Below are 19405 nucleotides of genomic sequence, written 5' to 3'. Positions count from 1 at the left end.
GTTTGTCCTTACCAGAATAACATCAGCACTGCATATAAGTGTGTGAACTGCGATATAAATGTATGCCTGGAATATTCCAGAAACGTATGTATTAAGGATTTAATAAATTAATTAACTAAAAGTATTTGTAAATTTTAAGCTTATCACTACCATTAACTTTTTATTTACACAACTCACGCACTTTTATGGAATTCTATTATGCAAGTGTTCATGAAACAGTACATATTAGAATACTATGATGAGGATGTTAAGTGAATTATTTTTCAGGTTGTTCATTGTACTAATGTATTACGTACCTGCCTTTTTGCCATAGAGGCAAAATTCATTCAGTTTCTTTTTTTTGTTACCGATGTTGTGAGACACATATTTCCTGTTAAGTAGTAAAAATCATTCTTCCTGTGAAGGGGTATTTCAGTTTGTGAAATCCAGTTAGATTTAAATTGTATGGTTCTAACGACGAAAATCTTTACTAACAATCGTATGGGATCTAAAACTAGCATCCTCTAAGCAGTTGCGAACGGTTCGCGAGCATCTAGCAACATTGGTCTATTTCATGAGCTGGATGCCGCTTAAAAAGGGATGTTCCATACATGGTGTCACATGACACGTTGTCTAGCTGAGGCGTCGGCACTTTTCTAAGACCTGCCCTCGAAGCCTGCCAGTTATGTTAGTATATGTGCGTACTCATTTCTTGAAGATAATTTAAGAAAATTTTGTGCTATAGAAACTTTAATTATTATAATACTCTCAGACGTTACAGATTTCACGGTAAAAGTATCTGAGTATTCCTTGTAAATAATGTTTTTATTATACATTCATGACAATACTACACATGTTTTGCATATGTAATAGGAACATGAAGCTGTGATTAGCATCACAAACCGATTACAAACTACGGATATTCTTTTTGTAAATGAAACTGGTGCTTATTCACATTATATAACGATTCACCGAGTTGATTTGAAGGACACTTACACTGAGTTGTGATGATGTTATTATATATGCATTGAGAAATACACTCCTGGAAATTGAAATAAGAACACCGTTAATTCATTGTCGCAGGAAGGGGAAACTTTATTGACACATTCCTGGGGTCAGATACATCACATGATCACACTGACAGAACCACAGGCACATAGACACAGGCAACAGAGCATGCACAATGTCGGCACTAGTACAGTGTATATCCACCTTTCGCAGCAATGCAGGCTGCTATTCTCCCATGGAGACGATCGTAGAGATGCCGGATGTAGTCCTGTGGAACGGCTTGCCATGCCATTTCCACCTGGCGCCTCAGTTGGACCAGCGTTCGTGCTGGACGTGCAGACCGCGTGAGACGACGCTTCATCCAGTCCCAAACATGCTCAATGGGGGACAGATCCGGAGATCTTGCTGGCCAGGGTAGTTGACTTACACCTTCTAGAGCACGTTGGGTGGCACGGGATACATGCGGACGTGCATTGTCCTGTTGGAACAGCAAGTTCCCTTGCCGGTCTAGGAATGGTAGAACGATGGGTTCGATGACGGTTTGGATGTACCGTGCACTATTCAGTGTCCCCTCGACGATCACCAGTGGTGTACGGCCAGTGTAGGAGATCGCTCCCCACACTATGATGCCGGGTGTTGGCCCTGTGTGCCTCGGTCGTATGCAGTCCTGATTGTGGCGCTCACCTGCACGGCGCCAAACACGCATACGACCGTCATTGGCACCAAGGCAGAAGCGACTCTCATCGCTGAAGACGACACGTCTCCATTCGTCCCTCCATTCACGCCTGTCGCGACACCACTGGAGGCGGGCTGCACGATGTTGGGGCGTGAGCGGAAGACGGCCTAACGGTGTGCGGGACCGTAGCCCAGCTTCATGGAGACGGTTGCGAATGGTTCTCGCCGATACCCCAGGAGCAACAGTGTCCCTAATTTGCTGGGAAGTGGCGGTGCGGTCCCCTACGGCACTGCGTAGGATCCTACGGTCTTGGCGTGCATCCGTGCGTCGCTGCGGTCCGGTCCCAGGTCGACGGGCACGTGCACCTTCCGCCGACCACTGGCGACAACATCGATGTACTGTGGAGACCTCACGCCCTACGTGTGGAGCAATTCGGCGGTACGTCCACCCGGCCTCCCGCATGCCCACTATACGCCCTCGCTCAAAGTCCGTCAACTGCACATACGGTTCACGTCCACGCTGTCGCGGCATGCTACCAGTGTTAAAGACTGCGATGGAGCTCCGTATGCCACGGCAAACTGGCTGACACTGACGGCGGCGGTGCACAAATGGTGCGCAGCTAGCGCCATTCGACGGCCAACACCGCGGTTCCTGGTGTGTCCGCTGTGCCGTGCGTGTGATCATTGCTTGTACAGCCCTCTCGCAGTGTCCGGAGCAAGTATGGTGGGTCTGACACACCGGTGTCAATGTGTTCTTTTTTCCATTTCCAGGAGTGTACTTTTATGTGTTTTGATAGAATATGGCTTAGTGAATAAATAAGACCACGCAAAAAACTGCACGAGTTTTGTTTTTGCAAATTTCGTTTATTGTGAATATGATGTGATTATCTTTACGTAAAACTTAAACTATTATTTTTAAGTTAAAAATGGAATATGTTTTGGTAACCTAAGTAAATTACTTCTGTAATATGATGTAATAGTACTAAGGTAATGCTGTAACGGAATTTTAGGGAAATGTGGTAACGTTTGTCAGAGACTAAATATAAAAGACGCCTCAGTAAATTAACAGCTCTGTTCTATGGTAATAATAAGAGGTTAAGTTCATTCTAGAAATCCAAGTTAAGTTAAATCAAAGCTAACTTAAATACCATTTTTCTAGTAAACCAACATTGTAAGTCAAGCTTCAAATTATCCCCCTCTTTGCTTAACGCTAATTATCAGAGTGGTATTTTGTGTTGGTTTGACTCGTATTACGGCGTATCAGATATGTTGAAGGTCATTGGTTAGTTATTCATGTCAGTGATTTCCAAATTAATTACAGTACTTCAACGTGCTTAGCTTGCAAATTCCAGAAACTTCGTTCTTGTAGGCAAACATTACTGCGAGGTTACGTAATTATTATGATAGTAAAAGTTGCCTCCAAATTCATCATTCAGTTACGAGAGTTTATTATTATTCTAGATTACTGCGTTTGGATTTTATTAACCATCACAACTGCTTAAATTTCCCATTATTACTTTGTATCGGCCGGCCGAAGTGGCCGAGCGGTTCTAAGGCGCTTCAGTCTGAAACCACGCGAACGCTACGGTCGCAGGTTCGAATCCTGCCTCGGGCATGGATGTGTGTGTCGTTAGGTTGGTTAGGTTTAAGTAGTTCTAAGTTCTAGGGGACTGATGACCTCAGAAGTTTAGTCCCATAGTGCTCACAGCCATTTGAACTTTGTATCGTGTTATACTGGTGGAAACGTGTGTGCGAATCTTCGGTAGTCATACGTGCAGTTAAACTGATACAGGATCAGTGGTGTTCTCATTATATTTTAGCTATTGAACAGAGATTACCCAATTGGGCTGGCGACCTTGTTGATTATTTGTAAAATGATTCGTTTGAGATTGTTGCTGATATTTGAGTTACGTGGGTCTCCTGTTGTTTCGCACTTTATATGTGAGACTGCATTGTTTTATGTATATTAATGAAAACAAAATAAGCTGAGAGTAGAGGAAGTGGAATAGGTTGTTCGTAGGGATAACTTGTTACATGTCTCCCCAATAACCGGTAATCATTCTTCAGTAACGATTACCTAGTCAAAATTTATTTTTTGTATTAGGCGCACACGATCATGGTCATGATTTCGCGTTAACCGATTAATAACGGGGACGGGGATTACAGAATGATTTTAGAGTGTTGTGTGAATGTAGAGAAACAGCTGCACATTTTTCTTTTTTCCTATCTTTGCAGTGTGACTTACAATGTTGTTGAATTTAAACAAAGTCTCGTTTCTATTTCGCGATTTTCCACTATAGTTTGTAACGCAGTTTGACACAACGCACGGTAGTAAACGCTATAAAATCCCCCACGTAACATACATAACGAATTCAGTTGAATGTAACCTACCTGAGTATTTCCTGATGGCTTTCGATACAACGACACAGGTCTCTGTACATTTTGTCGTGAGCCACGGAAGATTCGCGACCTTCACCTGTTCCACTCTCGTCTACCCTCAGCTTCCCGACCCTCAGAGCGAGGACCTCCAGCTGTGCCGCTACCAGTATCATGATCGTGGCGAACAGGCAGTCCATGCCGACACTGATCTGGGCCATCCACAAGCCTACCACGCACTGGACGGTGTAAGACAGCTCGTAGTAGGCGGTGTTGTTGTCCCAGAGGTGCTGCGCAAACGGCAGGCGCCGCTCCCCTGGGTGGCCGATAAGCGGCATGGGGAACCACACCAGGCCTTGCGATGCCATGAAGACCAGCATGCCCTGCGTGAGGCGAGCAGTTCGCCTGCGGGATGTCTGGACGATCTTCTCCAGCGCAGGATCGCTGGAGCAGCTCTCGCTTTGAAGCGATATCAGCGAGTCGACGCGCCGGGCCATAGAGTTGTACCGCCGTCGGTCCCGAGTGAAGAAGAGCATCTTGACATTTCCGCAGCCCATGGTGAACATGTTGGCCGCCACCAGTGTTGTGGCCTCGAGGTCTCGCCAGCTGTAGGAGACACACAGCGAACCTTCGACGAAGTTCCAGACGCCCATAGCGAAAACGATGATGACGTAGACTTCGTAAAGACGGAAAGTACTCAAAGGCCACACTCCGACGAGCGACAGGTGACGCATGTTCACTCTGAGGACCGCGCCTCCGCTGGAGGACCAGGAGAAGGGCGTTTCCATACCCGCTCGCCGTCCACTGTGCGCAGAATTAATTTTACGAGCCAACTGCACAGAACCCAACTCCCGCCTCTTCCGCTTGCTTAGTTCGATGCCAGCCTTGGAGTAAGTGAACACTGACTGAACCGCGTCCTTACCGATGCGGGACGGACGAGTCGGAGTGCGAAATGCAGTTGAAAACTTCAGATCACTCACTGCCCTAATCCAACCGAGTTGAAAGAGGCCTGCGTATATATATTCATAGCAGGTGAGAGACACAAGTTACTGAGTTAGAGATGAGATGTAAATTATCCAGCAGCACACTAGCGTTTAGTATATGACTTATTTAATTTCTTCGACTTTTACCCTCCCCTTAGTTACATAATGTAAACAAACGTAGTCCGACAGTCGAAATAAGTAATAGGAGTTCTCCTTTATCAGTTGTTATATTTATAAAGCGATAAATCGACGTATTTGAAAATTGCATGCCCCTCTTTCGGCTATCTACATTTACCTGCGTCTGTTTTTTGCTTCCAGAAGGAAGTCAGGATGCTACTTAATTAAACGCATGTCTCCACAAAAAGTTGCGTAAATAAAATAAAACCGTTAAGATTTTCTTTAAAAAAAACAGTGTGCTATATGAAGGATTGGCAATTACTGCCGTAACATTAATACTTTGGCAGCAGTACTCACTATCCATTGTCCCTCTCTCATTTGGTGTTATATTATAAATCTGTACGCAGTAGCACACTGATTTACGGAAAACTGTGAAGATGATGCCTAAGTTGTGTTGAAATCCATTGCTTAAAATGTGTGTGACTACGATATAAAATCTACTTGTACACGAGAAAATTTTAGAATTTTTTGTGTGCATTGTCATGTAATTCTACACTTGAAAATGACCATCGTAATATCGATAGCGCAGGTGAAATGAATGGAATTAAAGAGATAACTAAGGATGGATTTTTAGTCCAAAAATGTTGTACATGACTGTGAAGCCAACCCAAGAAAACATAATTACTCACTACTTTGTAGCGAGCAGAAGCTGTGACTATTAAGAAAGCCACAGACGAAATCCCTTGGCTGTTCCGCTGTTTTAAAGAACAGAAAATGGTTACTGCAAAGTAGACGAGGTGAAGAACATCGATTATCATTGCATCTACGTTCTCCTTGTTGACTTTAATACAAATTTCATATCAAATTGAGTTTATGCAAAGTCGAATGCAAAATAAAGACAAATTTGTTGTTTATAATTTTCTTGATTAGCAATCGTAGTGATCGTACCCATAGTGGTTTACCATATCGTTGGCTACAGCATAGTTTAAAAGTCTGGTAATTGTAGCTTCAAGTGGGATTAACACCAGCTGTTTAAAGAGAGTTTCTGATGCTATAAATTACAGTAGAAATAAAACATTTAGACACCAGAGGAGGACAAGTGAAAAATTTGGCTACATATCAGAAAAACAACATGTATTTTTTGTAGAAGTACAAATTATTTTTCTCATGATCCCCTCTTTGATGAACGCATTTGTCCAACGATTTTCCTTCGAGCAGATTCCGTACCTGACGTGTGATTAACGAAGATCTAAGAGATATCCGTCTACGGCTGCCATACAATCCTCACTAGATTCAAAAGATATTTCACTCACGATTTTTTTAGGTACAGGCATAAATAAATAGTTAACATCTTAAAATACCCCAGATTTGCGTTTCCCAGTGGACGTTCTTGAGCAGGTGCATTAGATTGGAGGAATATGATTTTTTTTTTCTTTCAGTTAATGATTTTTTCATAAGTTGGTCCAGAAAACTAGTATACGTTTCGCCAGTTCTTTGTTCATCCATTGCAAATAAACCGTAAAAAAGGATCCAGTTTGTTATCCGTAACATCACCGCCTACTACTGTCTGCTTACTTTTTCGTTTCTATCCACAGTGTAGAGTGTATAATAACAGTCAACAATAATAATAAAAATAATAATAATTGTCAATAATATTTATGGTTGCTCAAAGCAGTAAAACACGTTAAGAGTTAACATTTTAGAGACTTTGACACGTTAAGCTACAATATTCGGAAGCGGCAGCAGTCGGACAAGAAAAGCCGGCTCGTGTGTGACACTGGTCACGTTTCTGCCCAACTGGAGAAGGCCGATGACCAGCCGAGTTTTTACAGCAGCAGTCAGCACTTCGGCAAATCAACGTCTGAACAGACGGGCAATGCTTCCAAGGAGAACAACAACCAGCACTGTTCTCAAATCAGTGTTGAATGCTCCATGAACTGCCAGCATACGTGCGTGATGTATCTGACGATCTGGAGGAGACGACAGGGCAATGCCCAACCACACTAGCATAGAGACAAAACAATAGATAGCCGGCACGTGTGTCAACATTGGTCGCGTTTCGGTCCAACGAGAGAAGCATAGATGAACGACCGAAGAGTCAGTCGCCACCCTAGAAACTTAGCAACATTAGTTAAAACACCGAATAAATACTTCCGACCAACTGACGTGAGGTGGTCTTTTGAGGTGGTCCATTGGAAGGTCCTTCGATGGGAGAAAGAAGACAAGAAGAAACGTCGCGTGAACGGACGGACTGATCGTTAGTCAGCAAACTTGCCGCTATGCTACTCGACAGAAGGAGATGTCGATACCACGCCAATAGATCAATGAAGAAGATGCCATCGCAGCTGTTACCAGACAGAAGTTCGTCTGGTACTTACCCAGGTGGCTCGTGAGGACGAAGGGACTGGGGCCACACCAAATGGGTTAACTGTGAATTTAGGGGTTGATGAACTCAGCCAGAAGGCGCCGAACATGACGGTCGCTGGTTCGACTCCGGGACCGAGCACTCCGCGTCACGCCGTATCCGATTGTTAATGCACAACGCGCAAGTTCAAAAGAAGAAGGCCACGCCGCCACCGCAGTGGGTCACGGGTAGGTAGTGAACGGAAGAATACGCCATTGGTTTGCAGCTGCAACACGAGCCGTCGCCGCAGCAGCTGTCACCGGAATCTGCACACTGGGATAATAAATGGCTCTTAGTGGAACCACCAATATTTCACTTACACCTCACCCACTGAGACAAGGAAAGAGCCCACTCCACCGCCCACAGTAATGATCTTTACTCCCCTCTGGCGCTGACGCTCAATATCTAGTCACTAAACCCCGACCTGCTAAAACAGCAACAAATTGGCGAATAAAGTAAATTGGATTGTTATTAAAAACCTATTTCATGCACTTTTAATCGTCTATAAGGCAAAACCACAATTTTGACTTCCTTGATTTCATTAGTAGTTGCAGTTTTGGCACGTCCTTGCCGAAGAACATTTTAAATAGAAGTACAGACAAGCTTTAATTCAGTTAACCATTAATGATTAAAAATTAAGTAGTAGCCTCGTTATCAAAATTTCTCAAGCTTTGGATGAATGTTCGTTGGCGATAAACCGTTCAAAAGAGTACTGCGTACCAATGCCGATTTTTGAAAGCCATGGAAACAAAACTACAAGGTTGCTGAAGTTGACACCTGATTCACTTCGTTTCGCAACAGCTAGAAACGAAAATAAAAACACCTTTACCTATGTAATTTATTTCCAAAGTCAACAAATTCTTTCCAGACTTCCTAACAGCCATCATGGCAGGACAGCTTTACCTGTGTAATTTATTTCCAATGTCAACAAATTTTTTCCAGACCTCCTAACAGCCTTCATGACAGGAAACTATTAAAAAGTTGCGTTGCACTTTTATTTCTACATAACTTACGGCTGTGATCGTAACATACGGATTTTTCCTCCGTCTTTCGTACACTGAGTGGGAATCCTGAAGTTTTTCTAACTTGATTAATATTGTCAATCGCAAAATCAATTAGCGAGTAGTTGTATAGCTGCAGATTTTGTAGATATCAGTGGACGTGATGAAGTTAATGATGCGTTACTGAACATGTGATTCGCTTACACGTGCAATAACTTAAATTTTGCTGTTCATTGTATTTCGTAGTTCATGTATCCTATATTCTGGGTGGAACGTTTCGTGAAGTTAATTTTCGGTTCAGTTGAAAGTATTGTCAAATGATGCTTGGCTTCGTAAAAGACTAAAAAATCTAACGACAGTGCTTGAGAACTTAGTAGCATTATTGGAATAGTTAGCTCCTAAAGCCCAAACCTAATTAACACAAGTCTGTAGTTTCCATTTGAGCAGCAGAAATGGAAAGAGAGAACTTAAACCTAGATCGCTGAACTCTCATAAAACTTACGATTGCAATTGCTTCCAATAAGCGAGTACCGCCAATCTAATATTGTCAGTGTATGGCGTAAAACTGGACGTTTTGAACTTATTTTGTATGTGACATACCATTTTAATTAGCTAGTGCAAAAACTATAAATTATTCCTTCTTCTGAATAAAATATGGAGTAGTAAAAATTACAATGGTTTAGTAACAATGTAACACTCCTCTCCCCTTCACTATTCAAGCGTTACTGTGAAATGGAAAGTATGTAGCCTCTCACATTGCTCTGTCGAGAAATACCTGGGAGTCAAGCTTGATCACACCGTTTACTAAAACGAACGCTGTATGAGTAGAAACATGTAAGTACGCTCTTGTAACAACATAATACGAAATCTGACAAACAGCAGTTGGGGAGCGCAACCCACAGTCGTTCGTAAGTCTTTTTTGTACTGTGTGTTTTCCGCTGCGAAATATGCGGCCCCTTGTCTGGCGGAACTCTACTCTTGCAACGCAGGTAGATGTAGCCCTGAACGAGACAGGATTTATCATCAAAGGACGTCATGCCCCACCCCTGTAAATCTGATCTGTCAGCTTAAGGGCATAGCTCCGCCATAAGTAAGGAGAAGAACGGCTGCAGAGCTTGTAACGTGAAAGCAGGAGACAGATCGCAGACAACATAGGTTTAGACATTTTTCTCAGCCACTGAAAATGACTTTTCTACAATCAGTCAAAGCAACCCCGTTTCCACCTAAGGAGTGCCGAGCAGAACTGTGGTTTCTTTCGTCAGCAGTAGGCTCATGAGACGACCCGAAGGAGAAATTTCTGGGGCTCAGAACTCTCTTATACAACTTGGAAAGAATTATGTAAGAACAGAATGTTGGTTGAACCGTGCACCTTAGACGACTTCGTCAGAGCAAATAACAAGGCTATTTAGGCTGCTACTTTCTGGACTAATTTAGGAATTTGAATACTTACGAACCCCGGTGAAAAACATTTTTCTTACCATGTAAAATACAACGTATTATTTAACATGTCTATAATGTATTGTCTCGGTTATCTGTTACTGCTGTAGGATTGTTTGGTCAAGAATAAATAAAAACTGTAAAAGACTGTTGGAAAGTATAGTAAGACGAATGTTGGAGTAGACACTGTGTGAAATGTTCAAAAATTCATTATCTTCATATTCTACGCATTTTGGAACCTAATGTTTTCCCTTCCGTAACACAATTAGTTATATTTACAATTTGAAAAAAGAAAATATCCGCAGCTACTTGTTTGGGTGATAGCATTCCCTCCTGGTATGGTTTCTTGTATGTAACTGTAACATCTTTCATGTTTTGATGACTACACATAACGAAGTTTTCATGCATACGATCAGCGAGTCTGTAGTTACTGTAAAGTTTTCCAAGGCAGAAAATATATATATATATATATATATATATATATATATATATATATATATATGTATATATATATATATATATATATATATATATATATATATATATATATATATATTCACATTTTTCTTCCGGGTTGTAATTCACATAACGCTCCTACTGAGTTCGTATCTTACCGTTTAGCAACGTGGTAAGAGAAGTTACAGAAAACTGTTACGGCTGTCAATGATTTTTCAGAAATATCTTGTGATTTGGTGATGTTGTGCCTCAATTAAATATTATTTAAAATACGAGACTTTAAAATGTAAAAAATTACATCTCTGGTTTAGCTGAGTATTCTTCGTACACCAGAGACCAGCGAGTTTAATTTAAATGTCTACCATTTGCATATAATTTTGGTCACCGACTTCTGTCTCATAGAGGAAGACGAAATAAATAGTTACTGTATCTTGAGATATTGTTGAAAAGACATTAATTACGGGTATTGTCCTCTACGATTAAGTCGCCGTAAGAGAATAATTGTGCTGAAAATTATAAAACGTACTGATCTTCGTACTAATGTGCGTTCTCTCTCAAACTGACCATACAAATTAGTATCACATTTTCAGAAGCTTTCATTTCTAAAAGCGTTATAATTTACTTTGCCTCTTATTTTCCCAAAAAATTTCTCGATTGCGATTCAGTACGTATTAATGCAAAAGTTTCATATAGAAACAGTTAGCAATGTAGACTGAGCATATCTTATGGTGTTTGAACAGCAAAGGGCGCCACTGAGTGAAGCAAATACGAATAAAATAACGAGCAACAAACAGGCAATAAACAGCTCTGACATTATGGATAAAATCAAAGCTGGCTATGATAATCGCTACTAATTAGGAATAATCTCATGTACAGTAGCAGCAGAAGTTCTAGTAGCGGTAGTGGTAGTATACTACTACTACAACGCTGTCGTAGTCTCTCGATGTAAACGCACATGAGCGCATTTCTTGCTCAGCTGTAACGTTTCATCTGACAAGTTCATTCACATTTTCTTCCAGGTGATCAGGTACTTATTAGATCGGATTGTCTGCACACACATTCTGCGTCTCATTAGTGTTGTTGTTGGTGTTTTCAGTCGTGCAGTCAGCTTCAGAGTCGGCAAGGGGTTTCGGTTCTGTAAATGGAGGGGTTACAGTTTGTTACTGGTGTTGTGGCTCTCCTCTTCCCTGCGCCGTTTCATGATCCCCTCCTCTCGGATATAGCTTATTCTCACTCTCACTAATAGTAGTAGTAACTCTTACTGAAATATGTGTGATCCTTAACGATTAGGACGTTTTTAGAACATTTCATTTAAAGAAACACTTAAAATAGCAAGTTCCGGGCTTTGCTCTTGTTGTGTTCTTTTTCTTCTTTTTCTCGGCACTTGTTCTATAGTCAAATTATAGAAAACGACTTTAGATCGGACCAGATGTTTGCCCTAGGAATTCATCTCTCTAGCTTTGGTTTTCGAAATCTCAACGTCTTATTACTTACAATTTGGTTCAGTGCACGTTTCAACTCGTCTTTTTTTTTCTTTCAATTTTCAAGAGGTCGTCTGCAAGAAGTAAAACATTTAACATGTTGTCATTTGATATTTTAACACCTTTTTGTATGTGTTGCTTCTAATTTACATTAATATCAATAATTTACATTAATATCAATTTTTGGGCACCCTTGTCATACACGTTTATTAAAATTTATTCTGTTCTTGTTCCACCTGGATTTATTACAACCTTTCATTCTTTGTAAAGGTTTCTTTTGGAATTTACTAAGCTGCTGAGATACGTATTGCATTCCATTACAGTCGAAATCTTCTTTGTGTACACATCGTCACTTGCTTCAATCTAAACTATAAAATCTACGTGTGTATGTACGTTACATTTCGTATTTTCTTTATTACTTGACGCAAAGTAAATACATTGTCTGTGACTGTTCTTCATTTTCTAAGTATTGTTTCTTCTTCACTAATGAAAATTTCCGAAATTGTTTTAAGTCTGCTCTTTCATATTTTTGCACGTATCTTCACATATTTCTATTTTCTGCCAGCATTAGCTAAATATTTATAACAGCCTCCAGGGAAAAATAGCTCTACCTTTATATTTATTCGTTCCGGTTGTTTTTCAGTTCTTAGTGTCTCCTACGGATTTCTGAAGCTCTTCCACTGTAATGGGGTCAACTTCTTCACGTTCACCGACTCCTTCTTCTTCTGACTGTTCTCCTCCTCCTCTCTGCAGGCAGCATAAGCGTTCATAGAGCTGAATCCATCTGTTAATCTCCATCAAATCTTCATCTGCAATTCAAACTTAAGTTCCTGGCCGAGGGTTCACCGAACCATTTTCGCAATACATCCATACCGTTCCGTTCTCGAACAGCGCACGGGAATAACCAACACTAAATTTTCCATGCGAGCCCTGTTGGTTCTTGTTTTATCACGATGAACATTTCTCCTTAAGTAGGTGGGTGGTACCAAAAAAAGGCGCTGCAGTCTGGAACCGCAAGACCGCTACGGTCGCAGGTTCGAATCCTGCCTCGGGCATGGATGTTTGTGATGTCCTTAGGTTAGTTAGGTTTAACTAGTTCTAAGTTCAAGGGGACGTCAGCAGTTGAGTCCCATAGTGCTCAGAGCCATTTGAACCATTTTTTTTGGTAACAAAATATTATAGTTTTGGGGGAAGAATATCGGAAATCCAAATTTCCAGAAAAGATGTCGCCACAACAATGAACGCATTTGTTTTGATAATTGCAACCACAAAGCGTCATCCATATCGATGACGCTCTCTCCCCTCTTTTGCCATAATACAAAACGAGCTGTCATTCTTTGAATCTATTTAATGTCCTTTGTCAGTCCTATCTGTTGAGGAACCCATACCACACAACAGTACTCTAGTTAGGCAGTATTTTCTTCTAAGTGTTTAGCCAATGAAACCTAGACCCTGGTTCACCTTTCCCCCAACGTCATCTATGTGATCGTTCCAGTTTAATTTGTTCGTAATTGTAATTCCGTGGAGTGAAGTTGAATTGACAACAATTAGATGTGTGTGGTTTATCGTGTAACCGAAATTAAACGGATTTCTTTTAGTATTCATGTGTATGACACACATTTCATTATTTAGGGTCAATGGCCACTTTTCGCATCATACATATATTTTGCAATCGCTATTGGTCTTCTGATGACTTCACTATGCAGCTAATGACGACATCCTCTGCAAACTACCTAAAATTTTTGCTCAGATTCTCTCCTAAACCACTTATATGTAGAAGGAACAGCAGAGAGCCAATAACACTTGATTAAAGAATGTCAGATACCATTTCCGTTTTTCTTGATGACTCTAACAACCGTGGCCTTTCTGGCCGAAAATCGCTAGGTCACACTCACATCTGAGACGGTACTTCATAGGCACACAATTTGATTGTAAGTTACTTGTCTGGAACGGTATCGAAAGCCTTCTGGAAACCGAGAAATATGGAATCAGTTTTAGGTCCCCTGTCGACAGCACTCATTACTTTGTGACAATAAAGAGGTAATTGTGTCAAGAAATCTATGACAATATTTGTTGCGGAAAATCTTGTGTATTAGAAAGATTACATTACTAATGATAAGGCATTAATCCTGTCATTTCTGAAACTCTCAAAAGCAACGTTGTACGCTTAGTGCCATGTCCAGAGCTAACAAGTCGGATCAATTTCACTGCTTAGCTGTAATTACGGAGGCAAGTAGTCCATTAGGTGGCAAATATTCCATATCACCAGCAATCGCTCAGCATGATAGATAACAGTCATACATTTGAGGTCTGTTTGCCTGTGCTATTGCACCAGTATTCGATACAAATACAGAAAACGTTCCCAGGGAAAAAGTCCAAAAGAGTAGTGAGGAAGTCTACAAGATGAAATGCAGGAACAGCTAGTAGACGTAAGCTGCAACACACCTCTACGATAAAGCAACCCAGTGAGGAATCTCTTAGCAGCAACGAACACCACTGAACAACAGTGAATGTTTTGTATCCAATAGAGTGTCGCAGCTTTTCAATAGTGAAGCCATTTAATAAACGAAGAATACAACACAATGAATCTCCGATAAGAGCAATCAACAGCAACGAAATAAAAATAAAGAGAGACCCAGCAAGATGAATCGATCAAAACTGTAAGTACATCGAGAAGAAGCAAATGTTCAGAAAATTCACAGGAGTGAACATCAGTCACAGAACTATTGTGGAGATGATTATTTTCTTGCCTGCTACAATATCGTGACAGAAAGTCGACATTATCGAGCAGTAATCTCCATATATGATAGAAAATTAATCAAAATCAGTTTTTTTTTGAGTTCTTTCGTGTCACACGATTCGTGCAAATGCCTCTCAGAGGTATTGAGTGTATTAAACCACTGATTTTGTTCGCTAAGGTTGCCAGTAGATATCAGCAGTTTATTTCAGCTACAGAGTTGCAGTTGACACGTGACACAACTGGAAAAAATGCCACCTATTCATATTACCCAAAAACTGTTGTTGAATTGCCGAGTTGCACGTCATCTTTTGATTCATTTGCAGTACCCTGCAATTGTAATCTTACGAGTCGGTAGTGGAGCGAGAGACTATTTAGGCGCCAACACATCGCTTAAGACCCAATATTGATACACTTAATACAACGGAAATAGTCCATCTTAAATTTGGTCCTGACGTGATAACCTAAGTTGCGGAACTGCTACAAATTTAATGAACAACTGCATTTAAAAACCTTATGATGAAAGTGAGATGAAGGAAACACTACCTGCTTTTAATTCAGTCTAAAATATACTGGTGATTTATGACAGAAGTTCGACTTTGTACACAAGAAAACTAACAAATTGACAATACAAAACTAAGATGATAGACTGTCAATCAGCACAAGTGTGACGTCCAGGAAACGATAATGAAGCTACACATTCCCTCAATGACGTGAACAGACCCGAAGAACCTGAATTTTACTGTGCGGTGGTCGGTTGAAAAGCATCTATCTGCGTAACTGGAAAGTAACTGCACTGTGCCGTCGGTGTGCCCTTGTGAAATGGCAAACTCCCACCTAAAGATCCAGTGCTGCACAGCATGCTCACCAGTCTCTTGTAGTCTCGCGGTGGACGTGGGGATGTGGGTCAGGACGAGATCTCCAGCAACCCGGAATCTGCGAGGATAGTGCTACGTCGTCGTCACGATGTCCCAGCGCAAAACACCAGAACGGTCGCTCCCTCAGCGATAGAGCACTTGGAAGTCTCCTCTGAGGCAACAGGTGGCAGAGTGTGCTGGTTGATGCATCCCTCCGTTGAACTCCCCTGTTGGTGCCCGCACGGCAGCAAACAACAATCAGGCACGAGATTAAGCTTATCTATAAGGATTTTTTAGAATCCGTAAGTGCTTTAATAAATGAAGCATGGCAAAAATGGTTCAAATGTCTCTGACCACTACGGGACGTGACTTCTAAGGTCATCAGTCCCCCTAGAACATAGAACTACTTAAACCTAACTAACCTAAGGACATCACACATCCATGCCCGAGGCAGGATTCGAACCTGTGACCGTAGCGGTCGCGCGGTTCCAGACTGTAGCGCCTAGAACCGCTCGGCCACCTCGGCCAGCAGCATGGGAAAGAACATGTGCCAACGTTAATAGCAAATTAGGATTTGGGAAAGCAAAAGAAGCATGGTCAGCATTAAAAGGGCTTCGACAGGATATAAATAGCTAATACAATCTCAAACTGATAACAGTAAAGGAATGGGAAGAGTATTTCCAAAAATTATTAGATAGGATAGAGAAGATAGGGAATCATATAGCGCTCTTAGAAAAAAGTGTTCCGAGACTGTTACCTGAAATGCTCCTCCATGATACTGACAAGAGGGAGATTGAGTTAATAATTAAATCACTAAAGACCAAGAACTCTTATGGATATGACGGGGTATCTGGCAGAATACTGAAGTATTGTTCCACGTATGTTAGCTCAGTACTTAGCCATATCTGCAACTTTTCCTTTAGGAGTGGTCGGTTTCCTGACCGATTAAAGTACTCGGTAGTGAAGCCACTTTATAAAAAGGGAGACAGGGATAATGTTGACAATTATAGACCTATTTCTATGCCATCGGTGTTTGCTAAAGTTATCGAGAGGGTTGTATATACAAGGTTACTGCAGCATTTAAATTCACATAATTTGCTGTCAAATGTACAGTTTGGTTTTAGAAATGGCTTAACAACTGAAAATGCTATAGTCTCTATTCTCTGTGAGGTTTTGGACGGATTAAATAAAAGGTTGCGAACGTTAGGTGTTTTCTTTGATTTAACGAAGGCTTTTGACTGTGTTGACCACAAAATATTACTGCAGAAGTTGGAACATTATGGAGTAAGGGGAGTAGCTTACAATTGGTTCGCCTCCTACTTTAAGAACAGAAAGCAGAAGGTAATCCTCCGCAATATTGAGAGTGGTAATGATGTTCAGTCCCAATGGGGCACTGTTAAATGGGGCGTTCCCCAAGGGTTGGTGCTGGGGCCACTGCTGTTTCTTATTTATGTAAATGATATGCCTTCTAGTATTACAGGTGATTCAAAAATATTTCTGTTTGCTGATGACACCACCTTGGTAGTGAAGGATCTTGTGTGTAATATTGAAACATTATCAAATAATGTAGTTCATGATATTAGTTTGTGGCTCGTGGAAAATAATTTGATGCTAAATCACAGTAAGACTCAGTTTTTACAGTTTCTAACCCACAATTCAACAAGAACTGACATTTTAATCAGACAGAATGGGCATGTTATAAGCGAGACGGAACAGTTCAAGTTCCTAGGCGTATGGATAGATAGTAAGCTGTTGTGGAAAGCCCATGTTCAGGATCTTGTTCAGAAACTAAATGCCGCTTTATTTACCATTAGAACAGTATCTGAAATAAGTGACATTTCAACACGAAAAGTAGTATACTTCGCATATTTTCATACGCTTATGTCATATGGTATTATTTTTTGGGGTAATACTTCTGATTCAAAAAGGGTATTTTTGGCTCAAAAACGGGCTGTTCGAGCTATGTATGGTGTAAGTTCGAAAACCTCTTGTCGACCCCTATTCAATAGTCTGAGAATTTTGACATTGCCCTCACAGTATGTATTTTCTTTAATGTCGTTTGTTGTTAGCAATATTAGCTTATTCCCAAGAGTTAGCAGCTTTCACTCAGTTAATACTAGGCAGAAATCAAATCTGCATGTGGAATGCACTTCCTTGACTCTTGTGCAGAAAGGAGTGCAGTATTCTGCTGCATCCATTTTCAATAAGCTACCACAAGAACTCAAAAATCTTAGCAGTAGCCCAAACACTTTTGAGTCTAAACTGAAGAGTTTCCTCATGGCTCACTCCTTCTATTCTGTCGAAGAGCTCCTGGAAGAGCTAAAAAATTAAGCTAATTCCAGTGTTACATTCTTGATTTTCTTTACTTAAACTAACGACTTGTCGCCTGAATATGTTTCTTATATTTCATTTTATCTCTTTCTACAATCGTGTTATAATTTCATGTATTGACTCGTTCCATGACCATGGAGACTTCTCCTAAATGTGGTCCCACGAAACAATAAATAAATTAAAAAAAAAAGAATATCTAGGAGAAGGAACAGTGGAAGAAAATGGACATGAAGGTGATGAGATCCAGATTTTAGAAAGTTAAGTACTTCAGGTGTTGAGAACAGAAAAGAATGGTAAATCACCGGGACCAGGCAATATCAATATGGAGTGTCTGAAATATGGTGGTGACGAAATTATGAAACTGATAACATGGCTCTTGAACAAAATGATACATGGAGATTCAGTACCGAACGAGCGAAGTTAGGAATGGGATCGCAAAACATGTTCCAACTATCGAGGAATTTGTCTTACAGACACTTTAAAGAGAATTTTTGCAAAAGTAACTAAAAAGAAACTGGAAAAAAATTTTAGAACTGAAGAAGAACAATGTGGTTTTACTGCTGGGAGATCATGTGTAGACCATATTTTCACATTACGACAGATTTAGGAGAAACAAGGGGAAAAATCAAAAAAATATAGGATTAATTTTAACAGATCTAGAAAAGCGTATGATTCTGTTCGAAGAAAACTACTTTGGAGAGCACTAAATATGGGAAAAATAAACCTTTCCTTGATTAAAGTAAGACAACAGATGTATAAATATAACATTTGCCAAGTGAAAGTTGGTAATAAACATTCACAGGAATTTAGAACAAGTAAAGGCCTTTTATAGGGCTGTCCCATGTCACCATATTTATTTAAAACCTATATAGATACTACCGTTACAGCATGGTTTCGTAAATGTAATAGTATGGGATTAGAAATAAGAGACTGTTTGCTGATGATCAAGTAGTCGTAGCACTAGATGGGGAGGATGCTAACTGTATGTGCGATCAAGTAGCAGTAGCATAAAAAACTTGGGGTTTGAAGATTAATTACCAAAAAATAGAATACTTGACTAGTGATTCAGATGAGCTATACATTGAAGGAAAGAAAATAAAAAAGATGAGCACTTTCTGTTATTTAGGATCCATTTTAGAAATCGAGGGAAAATCAGAGTCAGAAATCAATAAAAGAATTAGTAGCGGACGGGAGGTCATTGGGATGCTTAACTCAGTCTTATGGAGCAGGAATGTAATGAGCAGAACTAAAAAATGAATATAGAAATCTATATTTGAGAGTGTGGCTCTATATGGAACGGAGACCTAGACAATTAACCTGAAGCAGATTAAAAAATTACAAGATATAGAGATGGGCTTCTGGAGACAATTGGCAAGACTCTCCAGGAAAGAGAAGATAAGGAACACCGAAATAATAAGGAGAATGGAAATAAAGAAAAGTATATATCACGTAATGGATAGGAAGAAATTACAGTGGAATGGGCATGTACGACGAATGGAGGAAGCTAGATTACCAAAATTGGTACTGGAGTGGGACCCGTAGGGGAGAAGAAGAAGAGGACGA

The 19405-nt window shown here is 40.5% G+C and overlaps 1 protein-coding gene across 1 annotated transcript in view; it reads right to left on the bottom strand.

The window, feature by feature from the left end:
* The window catches only part of LOC126419490 (odorant receptor Or2-like), a 47733-nt gene extending 42907 nt beyond the window's left edge, over window positions 1-4826 (bottom strand). Inside the window, exon 1 of the mRNA XM_050086679.1 lies at window positions 4054-4826. Coding sequence (XP_049942636.1) covers window positions 4054-4826 — 773 coding nt within the window. The remainder of the gene's footprint in view (window positions 1-4053) is intronic.
* Between the last annotated feature and the right edge of the window lie 14579 nt (window positions 4827-19405).

Source organism: Schistocerca serialis, chromosome 9 (genome assembly GCF_023864345.2).
Source record: "Schistocerca serialis cubense isolate TAMUIC-IGC-003099 chromosome 9, iqSchSeri2.2, whole genome shotgun sequence".
NCBI lineage: Eukaryota > Metazoa > Arthropoda > Insecta > Orthoptera > Acrididae > Schistocerca > Schistocerca serialis.
This window is presented reverse-complemented; position numbering and strand designations above follow the sequence as displayed.